Source organism: Mauremys mutica, chromosome 10, assembly GCF_020497125.1.
Source record: "Mauremys mutica isolate MM-2020 ecotype Southern chromosome 10, ASM2049712v1, whole genome shotgun sequence".
NCBI classification, from domain to species: Eukaryota; Metazoa; Chordata; order Testudines; family Geoemydidae; genus Mauremys; species Mauremys mutica.
In genome coordinates this window covers 32596088-32619942 of record NC_059081.1, presented here as the reverse complement: position 1 = coordinate 32619942, position 23855 = coordinate 32596088, and the positions used below count along the sequence as shown (strand labels likewise).

Here is a 23855-nt window from a genome sequence, read left to right as displayed (position 1 = left end):
TGATTTAAATGTCAAACCACTACTTCAGCAAATAAAAAAAAAAGATCTGGCATGCTGGTGGAAATATGCAATTTCTTGGTTGGAAAGAACATTTTGCTAAGGTATCTTACTTGTTTCAAAATCTTTCTGTGGTCATCCCAGATAAAACCCTAACAAGAATATAGAGAATGTTATTAGAATTTACATGGAATAAGAAAAGACCAAGAGGGAGTGCAGATACTTTGTACAGACCCATTAAACAAGGTGGACTAGCTATTCTAAGGGTATGTCTACACTACGGGATTATTCCGATTTTACAGAAACCGATATTTGGAAACAGATTGTATAAAGTCGAGTGCATGCGGCCACACTAAGCACATTAATTCAGCGGTGTACGTCCATGTACCGAGGCTAGCGTTGATTTCCAGAGCGTTGCACTGTGAGTAGCTATCCCATAGTTCCCACAGTCTCTCCCACCCATTGGAATTCTGGGTTGAGATCACAATGTATGATGGGGCAAAAACAGTGTCGCAGGTGATTCTGGGTAAATGTCATCAGTCAATCCTCCCTCCGTGAAAGCAACGGCAGACAATCATTTTGTGCCCTTTTCTCTGGATTGCCCTGGCAGACGCCATAGCACAGCAACCATGGAGCCTGTTTAGCCTTTTTTCACTGTCACCGTATGTCTACTGGATGTTGCTAACAGACGTGGTACTGCAGTGCTACACAGCAGCATTCACTTGCCTTTGCAAGTTAGCAGAGACGGTTACCAGTCCTATTGTACCGTCTGCTGCTGTCATGGGTGCTCCTGGCTGGCCTCGGTGAAGTCGGCCGGGGGCGCATGGACAAAAATGGAAATGACTCCCCAAGACATTCTCTTCTTTATGTTTTGTCTAAAGGTAGAGTCAGTCCTGCCTAGAATATTGGGCAAGCCTACTAAAGAACCAGAGAGGACAGCCGTTCTGGGTCAGAGCCCCAGACATCCCACAGAAATGATGAGCTGCATGCCATTCTAGGGGGTGCCCCTGCAACAACCCCACCCATTGCTTCCCTCCTCCCACACCCCTCCTGGGCTACCGTGGCAGTTATCCCCCCATTTGTGTGATGAAGTAATATAGAATGCATGACATTATTGAGATAAAACGGAGGGGTCAGCTGCTATGATATTCCAGGCAGGACTGAATCTCCATTAGACATTAAAGGGGGGGGTGAGAGGAGCGCAGCCTCCAGCTGCTATGATATTCCAGCCAGGACTGAATCTCCGGGACACAAAGCTTAAAGAAGGGAATGACGGGAGTCATTCCCATTTTTGCCCAGGCACCTCCGGCCGACCTCACCGAGGCCAGCCAGGAGCACTCATGGGATGATGAGGACGGTTTTCAAGCCTATTGCACCATCTGCCATCAGGAAAGGAAGGGGAGAGGATGCTGCTGTTCAGCGCTGCAGCACCGTGTCTACCAGCAGCATCCAGTAGACATACGGTGACATTGAAAAGAGGCGAGAAACGATTTTTTTCCCTTTTCTTTCGGGGGGGGAGGGAGGGAGATTGACGACATATACCCTGAACCACCCGCGACAATGTTTTTGACCCTTCAGGCATTGGGAGCTCAGCCAATAATGCAAATGGTTTTCGGAGACTGCAGGGACTGTGGGATAGCTCGAGTCCTCAGTCCTTCCTCCCTCCCTCCATGAGCATCCATTTGATTCTTTGGCTTTCCATTACGCTTCTCACACAGCACTGTGTTGAGTCCCTGCTGTGGCCTCTGTCTATCATAGCCTTGGAGATTTTTTCAAATGTTTTGGCATTTCATCTATTGGAATGGAGTTCTGATAGAACAGATTCATCTCCCCATACAACGATCAGATTCAGTATCTCCTGTACGGTCCACGCTGGAGCTCTTTTTTGATTCTGGGACTGCATAGTCACCCGTGCTGATCGGCACTCCATGCTGGGCAAACAGGAAATGAAATTCAAAAGTTTGTGGGGCTTTTCCTGTCTAACTGGCTGGTGCATCCGAGTTCAGATTGCTGTCCAGAGTGATCACAATGGTGCACTGTGGGATAGCGCCCAGAGGCCAATACCATCGAATTGCAGCCACACTAACCCTAATCCGATTTCAGCACTACTCCCCTCGTCGGGGAGGATTACAGATACCGATATTAAGAGCCCTTTATGTCGATATAAAGGGCTTCATTGTGTGGACGGGTGAAGGGTTAATGCGGTTTAACGCTGCTAAATTCAATATAAACTTGTAGTATAGACCAGGCCTAAATATTCTGTGGTACTATCAAGCAAATCAGCTCAAAGCAGTAGTGGATTGGAAGCACTCTAGCTCTAGCCAAACACTGGGTCTTTATTGAACTAGAAAACTACAGGAATGTAAACATCACTAGGCAGCCAAACATTAATAATAATAATAATAAAAATCACACCCTCCAGAAAAGTAAACACTTCCTTTAGCAAAAGCTATACTTTGGGTTGGGATAGAACTAAAGGCAAATTATTTTCCCTTGGAATGACACCTATTGCAAATAATTCAAATCTTAACCTCTATAATGCACCAGACAGGTTGAAAGGTTGGGAGAGCCATGGAATACATATGGTTGGCCAGGTATTCAGTAAAGAAACTTTTCTAACTCAAATAGCTTTACCTGGCCCATTCTCCCATGATACTGATACTTTCAAGTTAGGCATTAAGTTTCTCAACTTTCTAGACAGACTGTTTTATACAGAAAGTTAATTTTAGTAGAAGTGATGGCATCTGGTCAAATTAAGAAACAAAAAAGATACATATAACTAATGTGTATCAATCTTTGCAGGCAACTTTCCTAACAAAAAAATGTCCATATGTGATATGCTAGGAAAAGGACCTGGATAAAAAAATTACCCAAGAGGAATGGGGTTTGACCTGGAAAAGAGTACCAGCAATCTCATTCTGCAGCACAATAAAATAAAATGTCTTTAAAATACTGTTTCAGTGGTGCCTTACACCAGTCAAGTTACAAAACAGAGAGAGATTGAATGGGGATAAATGTTGGAGAAATTATGGTGAAAGAGGAAATGTTATGCATATAGGGTGATCATGAGCAGTCAATAGAGAATATTGGGATGCAATCCATAACCAAATCTCACAAACTGTCAGATATTTATTACCAAATGATCCTTTGGTAATCCTCCTGGGGCTTCCTGGTGGATATGATCACACAAAAGGAAATGAAGACTTAATCTCTCGTCTGTTGGTAACTGCTTGGCTACCGATCGCTGAGGGAGAGCAATAGCCTAACTGTAGATGAATGGTTCAAAAAAATATAGGAGGTTGTCCGGGTAAAGCTAACACACCAATGACACCAGTCAATAACAAAAATAGACAGAAGACAAATAGATGCTTAGATATTTGGTTACCTTTTACTCCATAGCTATTTCAAAAGCAGTAGCCACGAGACAAGATTTTGCCATCAAACGTTGAGGTGTGGTACCCAATGAAGTCAAGCAATTTGTAGACTCAAGCAGAATTTGACCCACAGAGTTCCTAACCTAAACTCACCCCTGTGCAGAGTGCTAGCACAGAAGCCAATGTATAACCCACTCATTGTGGTACTCTGATCCTCTCTAGTGGTGGGTGGGGTTAATAAGCTTGCTACAGCTTTCGCTAGCAAAGCCTAGGTCTTTTACCTCAGGTAGTAGGGGCTCATGGTTTAAGAACCAGAGTAGAGCTGGGCAAACTTTTTTAGCCAAAAAAATGCAGATTTGGGGCAACCAAAACATTTTGCAAATTTGTGTCAATTTCAGCAAATTACTTCATCAAAAAAAATTCTGAAATGTTGAAACAGTTCATCTCAACATAGTCAAAATGAAACATTACAATTTTTCAGGCTAGTTTCACAAAACCATGGAGGAGGGCCCCTTGTCAGTCTAGCCCTTCATTTCCAAATTTCCTTTGCTCTTATTTTTAAAATGGTTAAAAATGCCTAGAAACTAAATGAATCATTTTGTTCAATAAAAAATGAGTTTTTCCTGACTTTTCAATTCACTGAAAATTTCAGTTTCAGGTTGACCTGAACTGAATTTTTCTTTTCAGTTTTTCAAAACTGCCAGCTCTAGTCCAGAGGTCCCTCATTTAATCCCCACTGCTGATGACCATTGCAGGGCACAGCAGAACATATGCACCACTTCAGTCCTGCTTAAGATTTATGAGATATAATTAGTGCTTAGTCATAGAGTTTAGACATTCTGCTGGCCCTCTGTGAAGGGGGAATGTGATCCTTAATGGAGGGCTACGTTTTAATTATAGCAGAGGCAGAGGACAGATTATTGAGCAAATCACATATCCACATGCATAACTTTATGTGTTGTATACATTCCTACTGGAACTATTCACAGTGTGTAAAGTTAAGCAAGTGTGTGTGTTAATCTTTGCAGGATTGGAGCATTATACTCCAAACATCTATTTAAATAGTCAGAATAAAAATAATTGTCCTACTATATTATATCCTCCTTTAAACAGCCTATGTGAAAAAGCAGGTCATATTTGTTGCTAATGGAAGTCTTCTACATTGGACCACCTGGAATTGATCAATTACATTTAGACTGTAAATAATTGTCTATGTCTTACAAGACAAGTGAAGATTCACACAGCTACATGTAGAAAATGTATAACAGGATTTCTTTTGTCGGGTGATGCAGTTGATTAAATAACTTAAAAATTAATATGAACAATTTCTCAGTCTTTGGTCCTTTCTATGCTTCATACACTTCTTGTTCAGATTTACCTATAATTAAATTGAATTGATTTGTAATTAAAAGAAAAATTGTATGGAAGTAAAATGAATTAAACTTATATGAGACCTGTAAAGTTAAAAAAGCTAACATTACAGCTTTCTCTATTAAAATTAACCTTCTGAGCCTATGTAACAAATAGAAAGACTATCTATAAAACTCCACTATTAAGAATGATAATTGAAGATTTCAAAATTAGGAATACATCTAAATTTAGGTGCAAATATTGTACATTTCAGTTGTAGGATTGTATACTGTATGTTTATGTCATATGAAACACAGAATTATTTTAATCAGAAAAGTGAATAAAAAAATTACAAATGCAAACAAATAGGTCATAAGATTATGCAAGATGTCTTTACATTCTGCCTTTGTATGTTTTCAAAACATTAAAAGGAAAATTGAGATAGAAGTGGGATGCAGACCTATTGAAAGTCTCTGGGTGAGGATAAAAGGGGTAAAAACCAAGGGTGATGTCAAAATCACATGTTTTCTGAGCTCATGCAGTCCTCCCGCACTGATAGGGCACAGCTTAATGCATGGAGGCATTCAGTGGCAGAGGCCAGGAAAGCATTAAGTGAGCACTTAACTTTGTTTGATTATTTGCTCCATTATCTTTCTGGGTATCAATCAGTTTGTAAGCACCTAGAAGATGATAAGGTGATAATTAAGAGTCAACACATTTGTCAAGAACAATTCATGTCAAACCAGCTTAATATCCTTTTCTGACAAGATAACAAGCTTTGTGGATAGGGGTGAAGCAGTAGATGTGATATATCTTGACTTTAGTTGGCTTTTGAAACTGTCTCACATGACCTTCTCATAAGCAAACTAGAGAAATATAGCGTAGATGAAACTACTATAAGGTGGGTGCACAACCGAACTCAGAGCATACTTATCAAAGCATCACAGTCAAGCTAGAATGGCATCCCTGGTGGTCTTGCAGGGATGTGTCCTGGGTCCAGTACTATTCAATATCTTCATAAAGGATTTGGATAATGACATAGAGAGTACACTTTTGAAGTTTGCAGATGACATCAAGTTAGGAGGGGTTGCAAATGTTTTGGCAGACAAGATTAGAATTGAAAATGATCTTAAATTGGACAAATGGACAGTCTGAAATAAATAGGATGAAATTCAATAAAGACAAATGCAAAGTACTACACTTAGGAAAGAGTAATTAGTTGCACAAATGCAAAATGGGAGATGACTGCTTAAGAAAGAGTATTGCGGAAAAGGATCGGGGGGTTATAGTGGATCACAAACTAACTATGAGTCAGCAATATAATACTGTTGCAATAAAGTGAACATCATTCTGGGCTGTATTAACAGGAGTGTTGTAAGCAAGACGAGAAACAATTCTTCCTCTCTACTGAGCACTGATAAGGTCTCAGGTGGAGTACTGTGTCCGGTTCTGTGCATTACACTTTGGGTAAGATGTGAATAAATTGGAGAAAGTTCAGAGGAGAGCAACAGAAAGGGTTAAAGATCTAGAAAACATGAGCTATAATGAAAGATTGAAAAACTGGCTTTGTTTAGTTTGGAGAGGAGAAGACTGATGGAGGACATGATAACAGTCTTGAAGTATGTAAAAGTTTGTTATAAAGAGCAGAGTGATACTGGACACTAAGGACAGGATAAATAATACAGCAAGGGAGATTTAGAGTAGACGTTGAAAAAAAAAGCTTCCTAACTGTAAAGGTAGTTAAGCACTGGAACAAATGAGCTACGGAGATTGTGGAATCTCTGACACTGGAGGTTTTTATGAACAGGTTAGACAAAATCCTGTCAGGGATGGTCTAGATAATACTTAGTCCTGCCCCAGTGATGACCTATGTGGGTCTAGATGACCTATGTGGGTCCTTTCGTGCCCTATATTTCTGTGATGTCTAAGTAAATTTGGCCCCAAAATTCAACTTTGTAAATGCAAGCTCTTGGAAAATCTAACACCAACAGTCTCTTTGTTTAAATATTTTTAAAATGAATTAAAAACTTCTTTTAAAAATCCCTTAGTGTTTGTAAGCCAAACATTTCAACCATGAGAACCAGAAAGTGAAATTGACTGTAAATAAAATTAAAACTACATTAATTTTGATTGCCTTAAAATTAGATATATGCAAAAGTAAAAAAGTAAGAAATACATTGACTAAGATGTTATTAGTAACACAAGAAAACTAATAGTTTACACAATAGGATTTTTTAAGTTGATGCTATCCCTTCAATCCAACTGTACCTACTTCAGATAGTGTCCAAAGCAAAGGGCAGGATCCTCAGCTGATACAAATCGATGCTGCCCCTATAAAATCAACCTAATTTTGTAGTGTAGACATACCCTATGGATTTTACAGCAGCACAGCTATATCACTGCACTTCTGTAAAGTCTCCCCTGTAACCTCTCTATGCTGATGGGAGAGCATCTCCCACTGACATGGCACTGTGCACACGAGTACTTATGCCAGCAAACTTGTGTCACTCATCAGGGGAGGTGGGGGTGTTTCTTTCACATCCCTGAGTGACAAAAGTTTTGCCAATGTAAGTGCGAGTGTAGATGTGGCGTTAGGGAAAAAAGAGTTCAGTCAAGTTGGCAGTTTTTTAAAGAGACATTATTAAGGCAAACTATCCCAATGTGTAGGAAAGATAGGACATATGGTAAGAGACACCCTGGCTTAACCAGGAGATCTTCAACAACCTGGAACTCCAAAAAGTCATAACAAAAAGTGGAAACTAGGTCAAATTACAAAGGATGAATATAAAAAAACAACACAGGCATGTAGGGCTAAAATTAGAAAGGCCAAGGCACAAAATGAGATTAAATTAGCTAAGAACATAAAGGCCAACAAGAAAACATTGTACAAATACATTAGAAGCAAGGGGAAGATCAAGGATAGGGTAGGCCCATTACTCAATGAGGAGAGGAAGACAATAACAGAAATGGCCCAAGTGTTAAATGCCTTTTTTGTTTCAGTTTTCACCAGAAAGGTTAGCAATGGTCAAACAACTAACAGAGTGAACATCAGTATAAATGGGATAGAATCAGAGGCTAAAATAGGGAAAGAATAAGGTAAGAATTACTTAGACAAGTTAGATGTCTTCAAGTCAGCAGGGCCTACTGAAATACATACTAGAAAACTTAAAGACTGGTTGAAGAGATCTCTGAACCATTAGTGATTATCTTTGAGAATTTGTGGAGGACAGGAGAGATCCCAGAGGACTTGAAAGGGGGAAATATAGTCCCTATCTATAAAATGGGGTATAAGGACAACCCAGGAAATTATAAAAATGATTTGCTTTAAAATGCTTACAACCTGACAGCAGCCCTGATAATATGTTGATTGGTTCAGTTCAGTTCAGTTCCAAGTGGGCAGATGTCACTACCCAAACTGGGATACATACTGACAGCCTTGTATTGAACAGACCTGGGCCCAGATCTTCATATCAATGGGAATTAGGTGCCTAAATACTTTTGAAGAGCTAAGCCATGAAGCCAAACTACCCTTTCATCTCAAAACATGGTTGAGGCACATTGGTGGAGATGGCTTTGAATATTGTATTGCTTTGCTATCCTTCCAGTCCCACGGCCGGTTCTCCTGTTCCATGGATAACCAAAGGCAGAGCTGTGACCTGGAACTAAATTTATTTCAGTGGAGAATCCTGCTTAACAATGAATGCCATAGCATGGCCCATCAAAATTAAATTTTGACTATTTATATGAGGGCTGTTACATCATGTCATATTTTGATGCATAATTATAGAAAAAAAATCCCAAGTATTCCAATGTTATTTATTATATGATGGGAGCTCATATGACACTGCAGTAGCTCAACAATGCTGTGTTTCCACTAAACCAAAACAATAAAAGCCAATAAAAGTGCATTCCTAATTGGTGAGTTAGTTAAATATACATGAATCTTAGTATTATTGAAATATGCCCTGATCCTGACAATACTTAGGCAGGTGACTGCCCAGTGATGGAGCCAAGTTTTGCAACCAGGGGGAAATGGATCATTGGATGCGGATTGCAGAGCAAGTCCACTCAGCACTCATGTGTCCAGGGGCTGGACCTGGCTCCCCTCTTGGGTGTTGTGACATGGTGCCCAGGGTTACAGCACCATTCAGGTTTGGCCCTGCCACCCCCTCTGCCATATGGAGAGTTGAGCAGGCCAAATTTGAATGAATGGCATGTGATTTAGCACACGGGGTCACAGCACCATGCAATCCCATGCACCATGTCCTGCTGGTCAGGAGCCACAGCTGCCATGTGAGTGTAGGTCAGGCTCACTTTCCAACCCTGGGTGAAAATTTGTATCGTAAACCTCCTTTTGTCAGTGGCATATGTTGAAAAGGTTCCACGCGTACACCTAAAGGCCATCCCTGTATTAGCTCTGCCAACTGAGACTGTAATTATGCTTAAAAATAATCACTGATTATTTCTTATTTCAATTTTAAGAAATAATTGCATGTTAATGTGATATTATAGTTAAGATTTTACACGGAGGTGAAAAAAATTCCGACTGCTATTCCAATGATAGTATTCTGCTTTATTATAAATATAATCCATATTATATATACGGATGTTTTAACTGTGTGAATGGAAAATATTACCTATACACAATAACAAAGCTCTAGACAGTCAAGCTATTTCAGCAGGTTAAGAACGATTCAGCTGATCGTACACTGATATAACCAGTGTTATGTTAATGTATTCTCATATGTTATCATATATTCAAATAAATACACATTGTAATAATTGAAATTAATGTGAGTACATTTATTTTAATGTGTGGCTGTCTAGATATACGTATATATTTAGATAGCTTAACAGAATGGGGTACTGAATACATGCAGTCTCCTATTTTCCATCTGTTTACAGATGCTTTATTCCTTAGCCATTTTTATACTCTTAGCAAGACACACATTCCACTTTGGAGACCACATTTATAACGAGTTTCATCTTTTAAAATGAAAGTTTGTGTCAACTGAGCACAAAAAAAAATCTCCATGCGAAATCTCTTCTCCTTTTTTCCATGCACATGCACTCTGATTTTTCCCATACCCTAATCGTTCAAAAACAGTCAAACATAATTTGAGAAAACTTTCCAAAAATAACCACCTTTGGGCCAGTAACAAACAAAAGAAATTAAAGCTTGTAATTTGGGGGGGAATGTAAAAGCTCCTGACAGTTCGAAGGGAGAATAAAGGCTTTTCTTAACCATAATTTTAGCCTCGCTGTTGCGCGACGCTATAATGAAGGTTATGTAAGTTAAGTCTCTCATCATCAGACTTATTCAAACTCAGGTCTGCCAGTTTGAGGCGGGGGGAGGGCATCACTGGTCACCAGAGCTCCCCATGGGGGTGGGGAGAATGAAGTCTAGTCACAGAAAATTAAGAGGAACATGTCCCACGTTACGCCTATTATCCCAATCTGTTGTTCTTCTAGCTCCGTGAGTTTGCACTGTTCTTTTTGGACAAGTAATACAAGATTTGTGTCTTCTAAGGACCTTTCAGTCTACTTTAGACATAACACATCAAGTGGTGACTAAAGAAGGTAAGAGTGGGTTTATGACAAGGATCAGGACTACTGCAGCAAACAATGAAGAGGCATGAATTTGGTTATGAACATAACTCTTGCATGATTCACTGGACCGAAATGGCCAGAGAAACTTAAAAAGTTGCCAAAGACATCTTTTACCTCTGATCAACCTCCTCACCAGTCTGCTTCCTCATGCCATCAGTCAAAATCCTCCCATCCGTATCACTATTCTATTACTCACATTATCCACAAACCTCTCTCTCCTCTAGCATTCAAAAAAACAACATAAGCAAAAATTTCAACCAGTAATTAAAAGCTCTGTTTAAAATATGCAATATGTCATCGAGTATGCATAGCATAATTTTGCAGAATCTGCTACAGAGTAAATCATTGTCTTGTATTTGATGCGGTATTAACGTGAAACATAAGTGAATGCAGGAAATATTACCAATAAAAGAATTTGTACATATTCTTCTATATTTCATTCTACTTCTTCTGTATTATCTATTTCTGAGGAAATTTTAGTCTGTCATTTTGATAAAGCGAAAGGAGAGCAACTGCATTTATTATTATTTTTATACAGGATCATTAAAATAAAACCCCTCTTGCCTGGAATATTAACACAAATAAAATTTAATGTCAAATTCATGCAATTAGTTGCTAGTCTAAGAAATTCAGGCAAGGGGTTTTGCTTCAGACAAACTGAAAAAACACAGCAAGTACATCATCATAAACACACACTAGAGCAAAAACTGTATGCTTGCTATTTTTAGGTGAATACAAATATTTAATGTCAATTAGCCTATGCTTGATATACACACTCACACACCTGTAATATTATTTAAAAGATTGGTTTACCTACCTACGGAACGTAGTAAGCCTTTTCTATTTCAGTGGAACTTTTGATCTCAAATCTCCTGTAGAAATAATTGTGGAATTACACTATTAACCAGTTATGTACAGTAAAGCCTGTTTATGCAATCTCTCTACCCCAAGATGTAGATCAATCCTCAGACATTATTCATTTACTCAGTAGCCCGCTAGATTATCCGAACATGTTAATGTCCCTCAAATCATTCCGATAAGCGAGCTGGTGCTGTGTTCAAAATTATTGTATATTTTTTAGGCAGAAGCTGCAGTTTATATTTCTGATTAAGCAAAAAGGAGATCGAGGGTTTACTGTGATCTTTAATTCGCTTTTGTTTAGTGCGACAGTGGGACAATTACGTTAAAAATTAACCCAATATAATAACTGGTTTGGCTGATGGGCAATACCTGGAATTATTTCCGACAGTACTGTTAAAATATAGCTGTGTTGTTGCTGTGTCGGGGGTGGGAGGGGAGGGGGCATGAAATTCCACCCTTCCTTATAGTAACAGTCACTTACAGCATTCTTGCGAAATGGTTTGGTGGTTACCCATTGTAAATTCTGGGCAGATTTTCAAAGGAAGGTCTGTGTCATGACCGAAAATCTGGTATTGGCGCAGGCAAGTGCCCCGGTAGGCACTTTACTTACGACGAGCACAAGAAACACCTGATTTCGTGAGCAAATTTGTATGCACATGAATCAGGCTCTTCCAAGCATGCCCGGCTGCGTGCACCCGCTTTAGCAACCCTGCCCATTGGAACGCAGACGGCATGGCTGGGAGACTCGTGCCTCTCTTTTAGCATTAGACGGCGAGCGCCTTGGGGTCGGGTGGGGGATTTGTTTATGCAGCTGTCTGCTCCTCAGGAGAGTCCTCTAGATTGCTGCATTTTTTTAATTTTTAAACGCATCCTCACTATTCGAAATAAGACTGAGATTGGAGGTTTAAGGCAAAATCTATCAAAACAACCTATTGAACACCTATGCTAGTGTTCAGCCATTGGGTTGCAGTTCTGTTTCTCAGTTTGTGCCGCACTTGCCTTGAGTCCAAGAGGCCGGATTAATCTTTAGAAAAGCATAGGCTGTTCTCCACCGGCTATGGCTTTAATAGATCTGCTTTTTATACAATGCTCTAGACTCTGAACTCTTCCCACGTGGAGGTCAATGGCTGCATTCCGGGTTACAGTTAGAAGAGCCGCTGGATTTGATATTCGAGTGGAGACTGAAGGGGGGTATAGGTAACTAGCGCGTGCCTGAACATTTACCTCACAGCCAAAGGCAGTGAGAGATTAAAAGAAATTAAACCACTCCATTGCCTCAGATCTGTCTGTCGGATGGCAACACTTCAACAGCAAAAGCCAGACAGTAACGCGAGTCATCCTCACCCCAGTTTCCCGCCTCTACTCTCTTCCCAGACTACTTCTGCCCCCCAGTGCAGGAGCGGATACGGAGCTGTGCGGCTCCTCCAGGGAGCAGGTGCTGGGACGTGGTGCGGATACGCAGCCGCTGCCTACCCCTCCGGCTCTCCCACACTCATTGGCAATGCGGCTCCACACCTCTGACCCGCCGCTTTGTGACACGCTCCCCGTGCAGGGCGGTGGAAGGTCGCTGGCTAACGAAAGGCAAATAGGTGCGGAGGTTGCTCGCGCTCATTCCGCGCGTGCCGCAGACAACGCGGCCTCAGTCCCTGCACCGGCACAGTCCCGCCTCACGCCGCCCCGCCACAGGGGTCACCAGACACGCCTGGAGTCTAACGAGCAGCACCTGGGCTGCAGAGCACGTCTTGTCTCCGCTTTCCTCGGGGCTCGTTCCCCTCTGCCACTGAGCAGAGAGGACAGCGGACCCAGTGCCCGCACAGCCGGCCCCGTTCCCCGGGAAGTTGTGTGGCAACCAGGTCGTGTTTCTATGCAGTCAAACAGCGGCCTTCGGGTGGAAAGGGGCTGGAGCTGGAGCTGATGCCACCGAGCACCCCCTAGTACACATGGAGCTCGCCGAAAGATGGCATTTGGAGCACAGACTACACACGCGGCCCACAATAACCTGCCATTTGGAACCATTAGTGTTGTTTAAAGTCCCTTTTTCTTAATATAAAAACAGGAAAAAATACTGTCATTTGTGGTAGACAAAATAAGGCTCAGCACAGAGCTGCCTAGTGGTGACTAGTGGTACAGACAACAGCCTCCGGGTGATGCTGTGGCTGGGTCTCTATAGATTACTTTCGATTTTTCTCTGCATTTCCTTAAACTTTTCTTTTAACCCTTCCTCAACATTTAAGCCACTGGGACAGAAACGTGGCGCTATTAAAGGTGGCTAAAGAAAGCACGTTTCCAGCCGACGTGCATTGGCTCTGCACACCTGCAGCACTGAGCAATGAGATGCAGCTACCTGCAGCGAGCAGGAAAGGATTTTCGGCACCGTCCCAGGGCTAGAAACATGCTCGTTCTCGCTGTGATGAAAGCGGGGGGGGGTATGTTTACGTTTTCTCTTCAGGGTGCAGCCCCTCCGATCTCCACGGAGGGAACCACCCCGGCGCGGAGCTCGCACAGCCCACACGCCTCACAAAAACACCAGAGGGTACAAAGCTACTTAGTCCCCAACTCCCATCGCTACTAGAAAATGGGCAAAGAGAGTGGAGGGAAGCCTAACCCAGCACACAATGCAGGCTCAGAAATGCGTCTGGCGTCCTGCTCCAAAGCTCCAGCCAATGCTAACGAACTCAGCCTTTAAAGCGAGTGGCACCTCCTGGGCTCGCATTTCCAGTAAGCTCACCTCAGGGGACACTGTGTCAAACCATTGCTATAGCCACAGCTTCTGTCCCGTAAGCGCTCAGCCCCTACTCCGCACACAAACGTAAGACAAGGCTGGGTTTCGCAAAATGCTTTTTACGTGTAGAGAATTGTTTAGGTATAAACCTCTCAACTCCGAGGAGACTTCAACCCCCCTCTCCCTTTTCCTCGTGCAGACCTCAAGTCAATACATTGGTCAGGCGGTAGGAAAGGAGAAAGCATTCCACTCCCACTTCCCCTCTGCCCCCCCCCCTCCTGCCCCGGGAAAGCAGAAATGCAAACCTGGAACTACACAACACTATAGGACAGGAAAACAATGGAATCGCCGCATGTTTTTAATCTAGCACTCGAAACCCATGAAAAGGTTATAAAGTGAGCTGCCATTAGTATCCAGGGGATTTCTTCCCCCTAGTCCATTTAGAGCATTTCAACAGCATCTTTGTAAAACGTAAACTGCTTTCAAACACCACGTTACCGTTTTGCCAGGTTTATTTTACTTGTTATACACAGACAATACAAACGGGCAAAAAACAAAACATCTCAATGGAGCTTGCACTTGTATAAATCATTCAGTTCCACACACATAACAGAACAAATATAAAAATCACAACATTAGATTTACAGAGGAGCCAAAAATATACACACGTTTATGACCCTGAATTTCTATTAGGAAAAATTTCCCCGTCGACTGGAATCTTGGCTGACTATTTTGCCTGATGCATATTTCACTTGATATTTTTTTTCCTTATAAAAATGCTTTAATTGTATAGATTTACTACTCAGAATTCAAAGACTTACTATTCTACTTCCACGGGGGAGAGCTTGGGGGTTATTAATGCTCCTTCTCAAACGTAACGAGACGTAGAGGATGATAGATCACTCTTACTCGCAGTACTTACTGTATCCCCCAGAAAGTTAGATTCAGTTATCTACTTTATGAAAAAGTCAATTCCAAAACTAAATGCAGTAAAATATACAACTCACAACTCATCTTCACTGGACTACACTATGATTACCAACAATTCAGTCGTCTATATCGTTTGTAGGTTATTCATTACAACGATTTACAGAAATATAAATAAAGGGGGAGAAACTGCAAAGAAATTTGGGAACTGTTTGTCAGCATATTTGGCACCTGCACAGGCCAGTAATGGACTTGGCACTTGGAGGGGTCGGAGGAACAAATAGGGCAAAAATAATGTTGCTGTCGAGCTACTCCTCTTTAAGAAAAAAAAATTACACATGCAGTTACTTCGCTGTTTGAAGGCGTCCCGCTACTTAATCGACTTTCCAACTAGATAGATTTCTATTCTTTTGAGGGGCAAGCACAGATCCTCCTTAGCTGTGTCAGCCCAGGGCACAGAGTAATTTATTCCATGCGAGGGATTGCAAGGAAGTGTGAAACCCATTATTCAGTGCTATTTCTATGGGACATTTTGTGTTTCCAGAGGTATTTAGAACAGAGAGTGAACTTTGGGGGTTGGGAAAGGAGAAATCGAGAAAGTTAAACATGATCTAGTTTTGGGACTTCACAATGGGAACAAAAAAGTATAGGCATTCGTTACAATAAATTAAACACTATGTACAGGCGTTTCACAGGCTTTGTTCCACTAAAATTACTAACATCCCCAACTATCCATCCATGGAAAAGGAAGGAAGCGCTGTATGGTTCTGAGAGTCAATCATCCTGCTCATCAATGGGGTTAGGAGAATTAGAAGGAGATTCAACGGCAGATTTGCTGCTTTTCTATATCAGCGCCAGCACCGGGTGCCAAAGAATGTCAAGATCTCCTAAAGGGGTTATAGGGTTTCTTTACACTTGAGAAAGGGAAACAGGGAGCGAGGATTACAGCTAAAACTCTTTCACGGGGGAAATAAAAAGATACAGCTCAAGTTGGGATCAGTGCGCTAACTGCTGAGACGTTGTTGTGCAAAAGGACTGTTGTGTTCACTTGAGATCGTGGCGGTGTGAGACCGACTACAGAGCGAAGCACGGGGACGGGGCAGAGTCTAGCTGTGGGAGTAGAAGCCATAGTAGCCGATGTCCTTGGCGCAGTTCTTTTCACAGTCCCTTTGGGTCAGCACTTCGCTCTTGAGGGGAGAGGAGCTCTCCGACACCGGGGTGTCAGAGGGCGAGATCCGCCTCCTCTTGGCCTGCTCGTAAATCCCAGAATCGGTGGAATCAATGGATTTAATGGACGAGGGGGTCTCGATCCAGCTGGAGTCAGACAAGTCTTTGGGCTTGGAGTCCTCAGCGCCCGGCAAGGGGGATCTCTCGGTGACCAGGCTATCCGCCTCCTCCCCTAGGTAAGGGTTGCTGGTGGCCATCCGGGCAGCGGCTGCACTGTTGGGCCAGCAGGAGAGCATGGAGCTGGATTTGCTGCAGTACTGCGGGGGGCTGCGCGCCCCCCATCCCGAAGGGTCAGTGTAGTAGCCCAGCGGCCGCCCAGTGCAACCAGCCGCCTGCAGGGGCAGCGCCTTGACCCCGGCCGCTGCATAGGACAGCAGGGTGGCGGCATTGCCAGCAAAGTCAGTGGCCGTGTCGTAAGCGGAGGCCGCGAAATCTAAGCGGTTGTTGGCCGGGGTGACAAACCAGCGCTGCGGAGACGGGGCCCCGGGGTCCTCGGCTTGCTGTGGAGAGAGCAGCCCGTTGGTGTGCGGCACGCTGCGGTCGCTGCCTGGTCCCGGGCCAGCGCCAGCGCCGGGGTGGAAGCGGGACTTGGCGTAGTTACTCACGAACTGGTCCTGCAGGAAGGAGCCCGCCATGGCGTAGCGGGCCCCGGGCACGATCTGCGAGCGGGGAGAGTCATTGGGGGAAGGCGTGAGCCGGTCCATGTCGCAGCCCGTGTAGATCCTGCCAAAGAGAAGGGCAGAGTTCTGGGTGTCCTGAGCCAGAGCAGGGCGCAGGCAGGCACCCTGCATGGATCTCTGGGTCCCCTGGAGCCAACGGGAGTTTTGTCATTGACTTCAGTGGGGCCAGGATTTCACCCAGTGCACTCCCTGGCAAGAGAACCCAGTTTCACAACTGCTCGGCAAGCGGTGACCGGAGTGGAGAGAGTGCCGTTCGGACTTCACAGAAATACCCCGAAAATGCATTACCCAGAAACACAATAGTTTAGCACAGGTGCAGAAGCGGGACCATTCAGTGATTTAAAGAAACCCGTTGACCAGATTGACGTGACAACCTGAAACATACCAGGCAGATATCCCTACAGTTCTGGTTCATCTTTATATTGAATACTGCGGAGGCTATTTGAGGCCAGAAAGGTTTTTAAAAATCAGATTATTTTACACACACCATCCGCAAAGTGGATCTAACATTTTACTTTTTTTTTAAATAGGCAAGTACAAACTGAAAACGAGTTTGCTCTGTATAGATTTAGTAGGAGCGTAATTTAAAGGCTCAAGTTTCTTGTTTTTATTTATTTGAAATCCACAAGTCAGCTAACATCCTACCATCTTTCATGGTACTTTGGGAAATCCTGCATTATGGAAAACTGACCAATCCCACAATATGCGCAACAGGTAACCTGGTCCATTTGTAGCAAACAGCGTGAATGGCAGACTGAAAAATTATTTCTGCGGTTTGACACTTACTGTTCAGAGTCACAAACCAACTATCCAGATTTTATTGAATTTAAATTTAACTAATCTTCAAACACCTACTGAAGGAATTTTAAAAGCAGATGCGCCCATTTTTTTTTCAATATAGCCTATATATAATCGTTCAATTTTGGACTGCAATTTCTGTTTATAAAACCGTTAATGGATGAATAGTTAGTGTGTGCGTTTCATTCAGGCTAAAACTGTGCTTTAATTAACCCTCCACGCCTCCTGAAATTACTTATCCAGAACACAGTTGGCCCTTAAACAAATACGATGTGCTAGACAGCATTTAAGCTCTTTTTAAAGCGACATACACGTCTTTATAATTTAAAAGAAGAGAAAGCAGAGACATTTTGTGGTTGGAGAAGTCCAGAAGGTTTTTCATCGATACTCTACCCTATGTATAGAAAAGTCTTATTTAAGTTACAAAGACCATGTAGTCTCTGCACAGCACCAATGACCTATTTTGTATGCTCAAATACTCAGGTTACTTCTCCTTTGCGGCTCTTACCAAAATCGCCAGAACCCCTGTGTTTTCCCTCTGATCACTTGTTGCACATTCCATTTCATTTTTGGGAAGGGGAGTGAACCAGCGACAATTATATTTTCCAAACAAGAATAAATGTGTGTAAGATTTAACAGTCAGCTACTTTACATTTAAGCAGAGTGGTCACACTAGGAGCTTGATCCCAGTTTTAGGCCCTGATTTAGAAAGCATTTAAGCACGTGCCTAGCTTTAAGTGTGTGCTTAAATCCCATTATCAATGGTGTTTAACTGATTTGCTAAATATGGATAGATTTACGCAACTGCTTAAAATTAAGAACATACTTCAGTGCTTTATTCAATGTGGGCCTTGCTTCGTGGCAAATCTCCTACTGACTTCAATGGGATCCGGAGAAGGCTTTATCTGGGGGGCTGTTTCCATTTCCTTAAAACACATATACGCTTCTCCTACTCAGAAGGAAAACCGAGCCCGATCCTGGCAGGTGTTCAGCCCACTCTGTTCCCATTGAATAGGAGCTCAGGCAAAAATTAGGAGAGCAAGAACCCGTACGCTTTCCCATGATGTTTGAGTTCCCCACCTCCCACCAGGTCGCCCAGTAGCATTGGGTTAGGAGCCCTTCTCACTTGTTCTCTAGATGATCCCCCCTTCTAGACTCCAGTGCTAGAGCACTTTGTTGATTTTATTGCTTTATAGTCACAGCAATGGGAGGTGGGTGTGGGATATCATTAGCCTTCATTTTTGTTTTTGCTCTATCTCCACTGTGTTGGGGGGTAAAGGGAAGCAGAAGTACTCAGAAATAGCACCTTGGCTTGGGTACTGTTAGCTATTCTACCTATTACAAACCTTCTGCCATTGAGCAGTGTACATTGTGTCGTTAAGATTTTGGGCTTTTCCCACTGAATGCGGGAAAAGGAGCATGGGGCAAACTTCTAAAGTCAAGTTTGAAGTCCGTATCACAAACATCCCATCGGTCAAAGATTAGACCAGTATGTATGGCCAGTGATCTTGGATAAAAGCATAATGAACTCTATGTATATTTGCCTTCCACGAAGACATTTCTAGATAGATAGATAGATAGATAGATAGATAGATAGATAGATAGATAGATAGATAGATAGATAGATAGGAATAGCAAAAACGCCAAAATGAAAACCAGAGTGAGAAACAGAAGACATTTCCTTTAAAACTCTCTGTCTAGTGTCCAGGATGATTTAAAGAGTCATTTATATTCAGTAGTTTAACTCTCATTCAAGAGGTCCTTAATTCATAGCCTACATACACAGCTTGAATAAACGGGAACTTGAAAATGGGTACAAAGTCATATGCCAGAAAGAACATCACAACTGCCAAAGTCACACGCAGCCTCAGATGCAGGCAGAGGGGGTGAGAAGAGCATCTGTCCCCAAACTGCGCAAGGTTGTACTGAATGGGCTAGCCAGCCTCTTCCAGCTAGCTCTTCGGCACAGAAGATTTGCCTCTTACTAACACAGGCGTACAAATTAATGCGAAAACCAAGAGTTTTCCATGAAAAATAAGGGAGACAGCTGAATTTCATTCCTATTCAGTCACCCGAAATCCAGTCCCGAATTCAGGAGCCTGCATTCACTTTCTCTTCTCTGGGAGAACTTTTTTTTTAAAAGCTTAATACTGAATATTTCAATGTTTAAATAATTAGAGAGATTTTTAATCCAACCCCCAATACTAAACCAAATAGAGTCTCTACCGGCCTATGTGGCCGCATCCGATAAGATGATTAATAAAAATACAATTTACTTACGTGTCATAATTGTCTCGAAAGCCTTTTGCAAAAGGGTTGTGATCTATTTTCAGTTGTGTAATCTGGGAAGGAAAATAGAGGATCAATGAGTATTTTCTCGTACCTATACATAATGAAAGCATGACAATGGGCAACATACAGGAGGCACATTTTTAAAGCAGGGCTGTTCGATCTTTTTTTCATTAGTTGTTCAAATTGCCGCTCTTCAAAACATAAAAACTAAGCTTAGCGTATTTATAAAGGTTTTAATTAGAGGAAAATTGATGGGTCTTACAATTACTGATCAAAATGTGAAATAATTTTGACAGTCTATTCTGAAAAGTAATTATTCACAATTAGTTTAAATTTAGGATAAGAAATTAATATTTCAAGTGTTTTATATAAGATTTTAAGAGATTATTGTATCTGTGCTTGGTTTATCAATCGAAAACAGAATACACCGACTTTTAATGCATGCCATTTAAAGTGAGAGCAAAAAATGTCTATACATTAACAGGGTTTTATTCTGATTAAAATGTACCATCACCCCCAACACAGTCAGCAGCATCAGTGACTCTTTGCAGTCTTGCTTAAAAATCACCTCAGATTAAATGTGTGCTTTTCAATGGGAACGTAACAGCTATTGACAAATATTATAATCTGGTTTTAATATAATAAATGCCAACCGGGTTTCCGCTTGGCCTCCTGAGAAGATGTTCACTGTGGAAACTGATGGTTATTGCGCCCCTGTGAAATATTCACTCTGTAGACCCCACGCCAGAGCTGCGTGTGCTCGTGAGACTAACTAGGGCAAATGCAAAGATACAGAAATCTGATCCACACATTTGCTCGTGTGGCGGATTTGGGGCTCACAATTCTTGACGGTTTCAGCAAAAGGTTCAGAATTGGAACTCCAAATATATTATACATCTAGGTCCAGCCCGCACGGATCCTGCCGGGGGAATACAAAGGTGCCGGCTGGATTCAATCACCCCTTTGCCGCAGACACGCGCGCGCCAGCACTCTGCACGGCGTGTATCTGCTTCCCTCTTCCCGGGCACCTACGCGGAGCCCCCACGAGCCGGCCTCGGAAGCTCTAAAGCGCTGCTGGCCGGTTGAGGGTGAGGATGGCCGCGAGGGAAATACAGCGCCAAGCTCTTTACATCGGTGTTCTGATAGGCGGTGACGGCTATGAACTGAGTCTCCGGGAAGGTGAAAGTCTGCACTCTGCCCGGCTGGTTAGTATCCTCCGTCCCGTCTTCGTTCACCTCCACCACATGCAAACGGGGCTGGTACTTGTGCAAGGACTGCAAGACCACCATCTGTCAGGCAGAGAAAAGGGAGGGGGACAAAGGGGCAGAAAGGCTAAATTGGAGCGAGGAGAGTGAGAAAAAGACGGATATTTACTGGTATTTTTTCTTATTAAAGCGCTTGAATAAAAAGCCGTGGCCGAGCTGTCAGAGAGGATTACACTCAACAAAGAAGGCGAAATGCACCCCTAAGACACCACCTAGTCATCGCTCCCTTTTAGCAGGACAGCTACAGATTCACTCCACTTCAGAATGAATCCCCCCCAGCATAACCCAACTCTGATCAGGGTCTGGGTTTTGTTGCTGGGTTGTGCAGCATTTTTTTTTTCTTCCTAGGAAGTCCTGTACAATTCTAACTCGTTAGGAACAGAAACTCGCACGTTTTACCCTAGCAGTATGGTTTACCTAAGAAAACAGGGATCTGATCTGAATTTTCAGGATTTTATTAGAAGCAACAAATAAGAGCGTGTGTGCGTTTCACTGACCTGCCCGTTGTTGTTTGATGCTCCTTTATTGTTTGTAAGTTTTAATTTCCCAAAAGAGATTTCCTGACGCATCCAGTGGGCTCCTGTGTTGGGGGAATCGGGGTGCATGTACACTCGGTTTCCTAAGGAAACAAATAAACACACCACGATTCTTACACACACACCCCTTCCTGCAACTGTAGCAGCACACACAGGGTTCCTGTGAATCGTATTAAACTTAGCAGCGCTTTACCGGCGATGCTTCCTTCGTTTTAACTGGGGAGGATTAAAATAGCATTTTCTGAACACCCTTCACTCCCCCCTCCCTCTTTTTATTTTTTTTAAAGCATCATTGGCCCATTCTCGTTTAAGAAGTCGCCTGAGCCAGTCCACAAAGGCTTTAATTAACCATTCTCACCTAAATATGTGTCGGGAAAAGTGTTAATTGGAAGAACTTGCCTTGTACATTGGTGTCCGCCTTGCCGCAAGGAACCCATTTGCCTCCTTGAAATCTCCAGTGGTTGGGATCGGCCAGAATTACATCCACAAAAATATTGTAATGAGCCGTGGGATCGAGACCAGAAATATTAAAACTTAGGAAAGGGAACATGCGCCTGTTAATAGAAAACACACACACAAAACCAACCCGTTTAGTGATAAGCCGAGAACCACAAATAACAAGGGGGAGAACTTAAAGGGCTGTATGAAAAGGGGATGAGGACAAAGGGAGGAGGGAGCCGCCTTAGGGGTCCTCTCCGGAGGGACTGCTGGCCAGGTAGGGACCTGCACCCTATCGCTAGACACCTGGTACAAGCACATCACGAGCCCCCCTAGCAGCTGCCACCCAGGCGCCCCCTGTGACCTACCCCGTCCAGCTCCCCATTCTCACGCTGGACTTTGTGGGTTGCATTGTCAGTCACCCCGAATATTAAGCGCAGATCGCCCCCCTCAAAAGCCTCCGTAAGGAAGAGTTTGGAGTCCCAACCCCACCACCTAATGTCCAATCGCTCCATGCAGCAGCAGCAGCAGCAAGTGCCTCTTACCTCCCTTGTTTGGTGATGATCATCTCTGTCTGGTGCCGGTGAAATTTCAGCCAGAGTGGCCTGTTGCACAGGTAGACCTGAGCTTTGCCGGGCACCAGCCCCGGCTGGGTGGAGGAGAACTGGTAGAAAGGCGCCCCTTGGTAGGAATGGCCATACTGCTGGGGATAAGGGTAGCCTGCCGTTGGGTAACCTTGTGGAGAAGAGTTGGACAGGAGGCTGTTGTAAGCTCCATTGGTGATCACAGGATGGTGAGCCATGTAGCGGCTTGGACTGGCGATGGAAAAGGCTGGGTGAGCGGGTCCATGCTGGCTGGGGTAAGGGAACATGGTACTAGGAGCAGCGGCAGCGGACTGGGGTTGGCTGGACTGAGAGAGCAGATAGCGATCTGCAGCAGATCCATCGAAACTGTGACGAAGCTCCGAGACCCCGTCCAAGACGGGAGAGAGTTTATTTCTCTGGACGTCCCCTGGTGTGTCCTTGGAGTCAGGAAAATTGTCTGTATCTGACTGATTCGTCATCCCCCTGGTAATTTTTTTCAGAGGTGAACTTCTCTCCAGGTTGTCAGTGGTCGAGATAATGGGATGATCATGCAAGGCAAGCTCAGATCCGCCTGCATGTGGGTAACTGCTGCTCACATTGAGAAATTTCTTGGAGAGCATGATAGAGGGAGAAAGACAATGCTCCAGCTGCATAGCTCTAGCACCAATATAAAAACCCTTCAGTCTCGGGTTCTAAAGGGCTCCTCTTAACATAAACTAGACATCCTGGGACCCTCACGAGGCAAAAAGCACTTCTCCCACCAAATGCTTCCCCAACGTTTGATTTACTTTTTTTTTCCCTGGGAGAAGAGATTGGCCAATTGACACTATGCAGCAATAAGGAAAGACTCACTTTTGATCTTGCTGCTTGTGGAGCGGATGAAACGGCTCCTGCCATTGGTTAACCGCTGACAGTAATTTAATTAGATAGACATTAATTAGGATAATCACCTGGCTCCTGGTCGCGACGATCATGGCAAATTGAAGGAGATGATTTTATTGTGGGATAGAAGGGAAGGGGGGGGGACACTGTTTGCTATGAGTGCTCATTACCGTGTGACCTTTCGAGCTTTGTGACTACGGATAGAAAAAAAAAATCAAAGACCTGCGATTTTTTCACCCTTTTTGTGAAGAAGGAAAGAGATAAGATTCTGGAGACTTTTGGGTTCAGAATGAGCGCAGGTGTCAGCATTCA

General features: G+C 43.2%; 1 protein-coding gene across 2 annotated transcripts; it reads right to left on the bottom strand.

The window, feature by feature from the left end:
• Window positions 1-14412: 14412 nt before the first annotated feature.
• On the bottom strand, window positions 14413-23525 carry TBR1 (T-box brain transcription factor 1). 2 transcript variants are annotated; one of them, XM_045032739.1, is made up of 7 exons: window positions 22623-23525; window positions 22039-22193; window positions 21601-21722; window positions 20969-21127; window positions 19827-19888; window positions 16674-16791; window positions 14413-16568 (listed from the first exon to the last, which is right to left on the bottom strand). In XM_045032739.1, the coding sequence occupies exons 1-7, from the start codon at window positions 23312-23314 to the stop codon at window positions 15948-15950; spliced, it is 1929 nt and encodes a 642-aa protein (XP_044888674.1). In that variant the 5' UTR covers window positions 23315-23525; the 3' UTR covers window positions 14413-15947. The 2 variants fall into 2 exon arrangements, with proteins under 2 accessions (XP_044888674.1, XP_044888675.1); XM_045032740.1 differs by having other exon boundaries at window positions 14413-16791.
• Between the last annotated feature and the right edge of the window lie 330 nt (window positions 23526-23855).

Excerpts from the sequence above, each read along its gene's own strand:
- TBR1 (XM_045032740.1), bottom strand. The coding sequence starts at position 23,314 with ATGCAGCTGGAGCATTGTCTTTCTCCCTCTATCATGCTCTCCAAGAAA. Across the intron at positions 19,889-20,968 it reads CCGCCTATCAGAACACCGAT|ATTACACAACTGAAAATAGA; the intron begins GTAAAGAGCTTG and ends TTTCCTTCCCAG. Across the intron at positions 16,792-19,826 it reads TTTCGAGACAATTATGACAC|GATCTACACGGGCTGCGACA; the intron begins GTAAGTAAATTG and ends TCTCTTTGGCAG.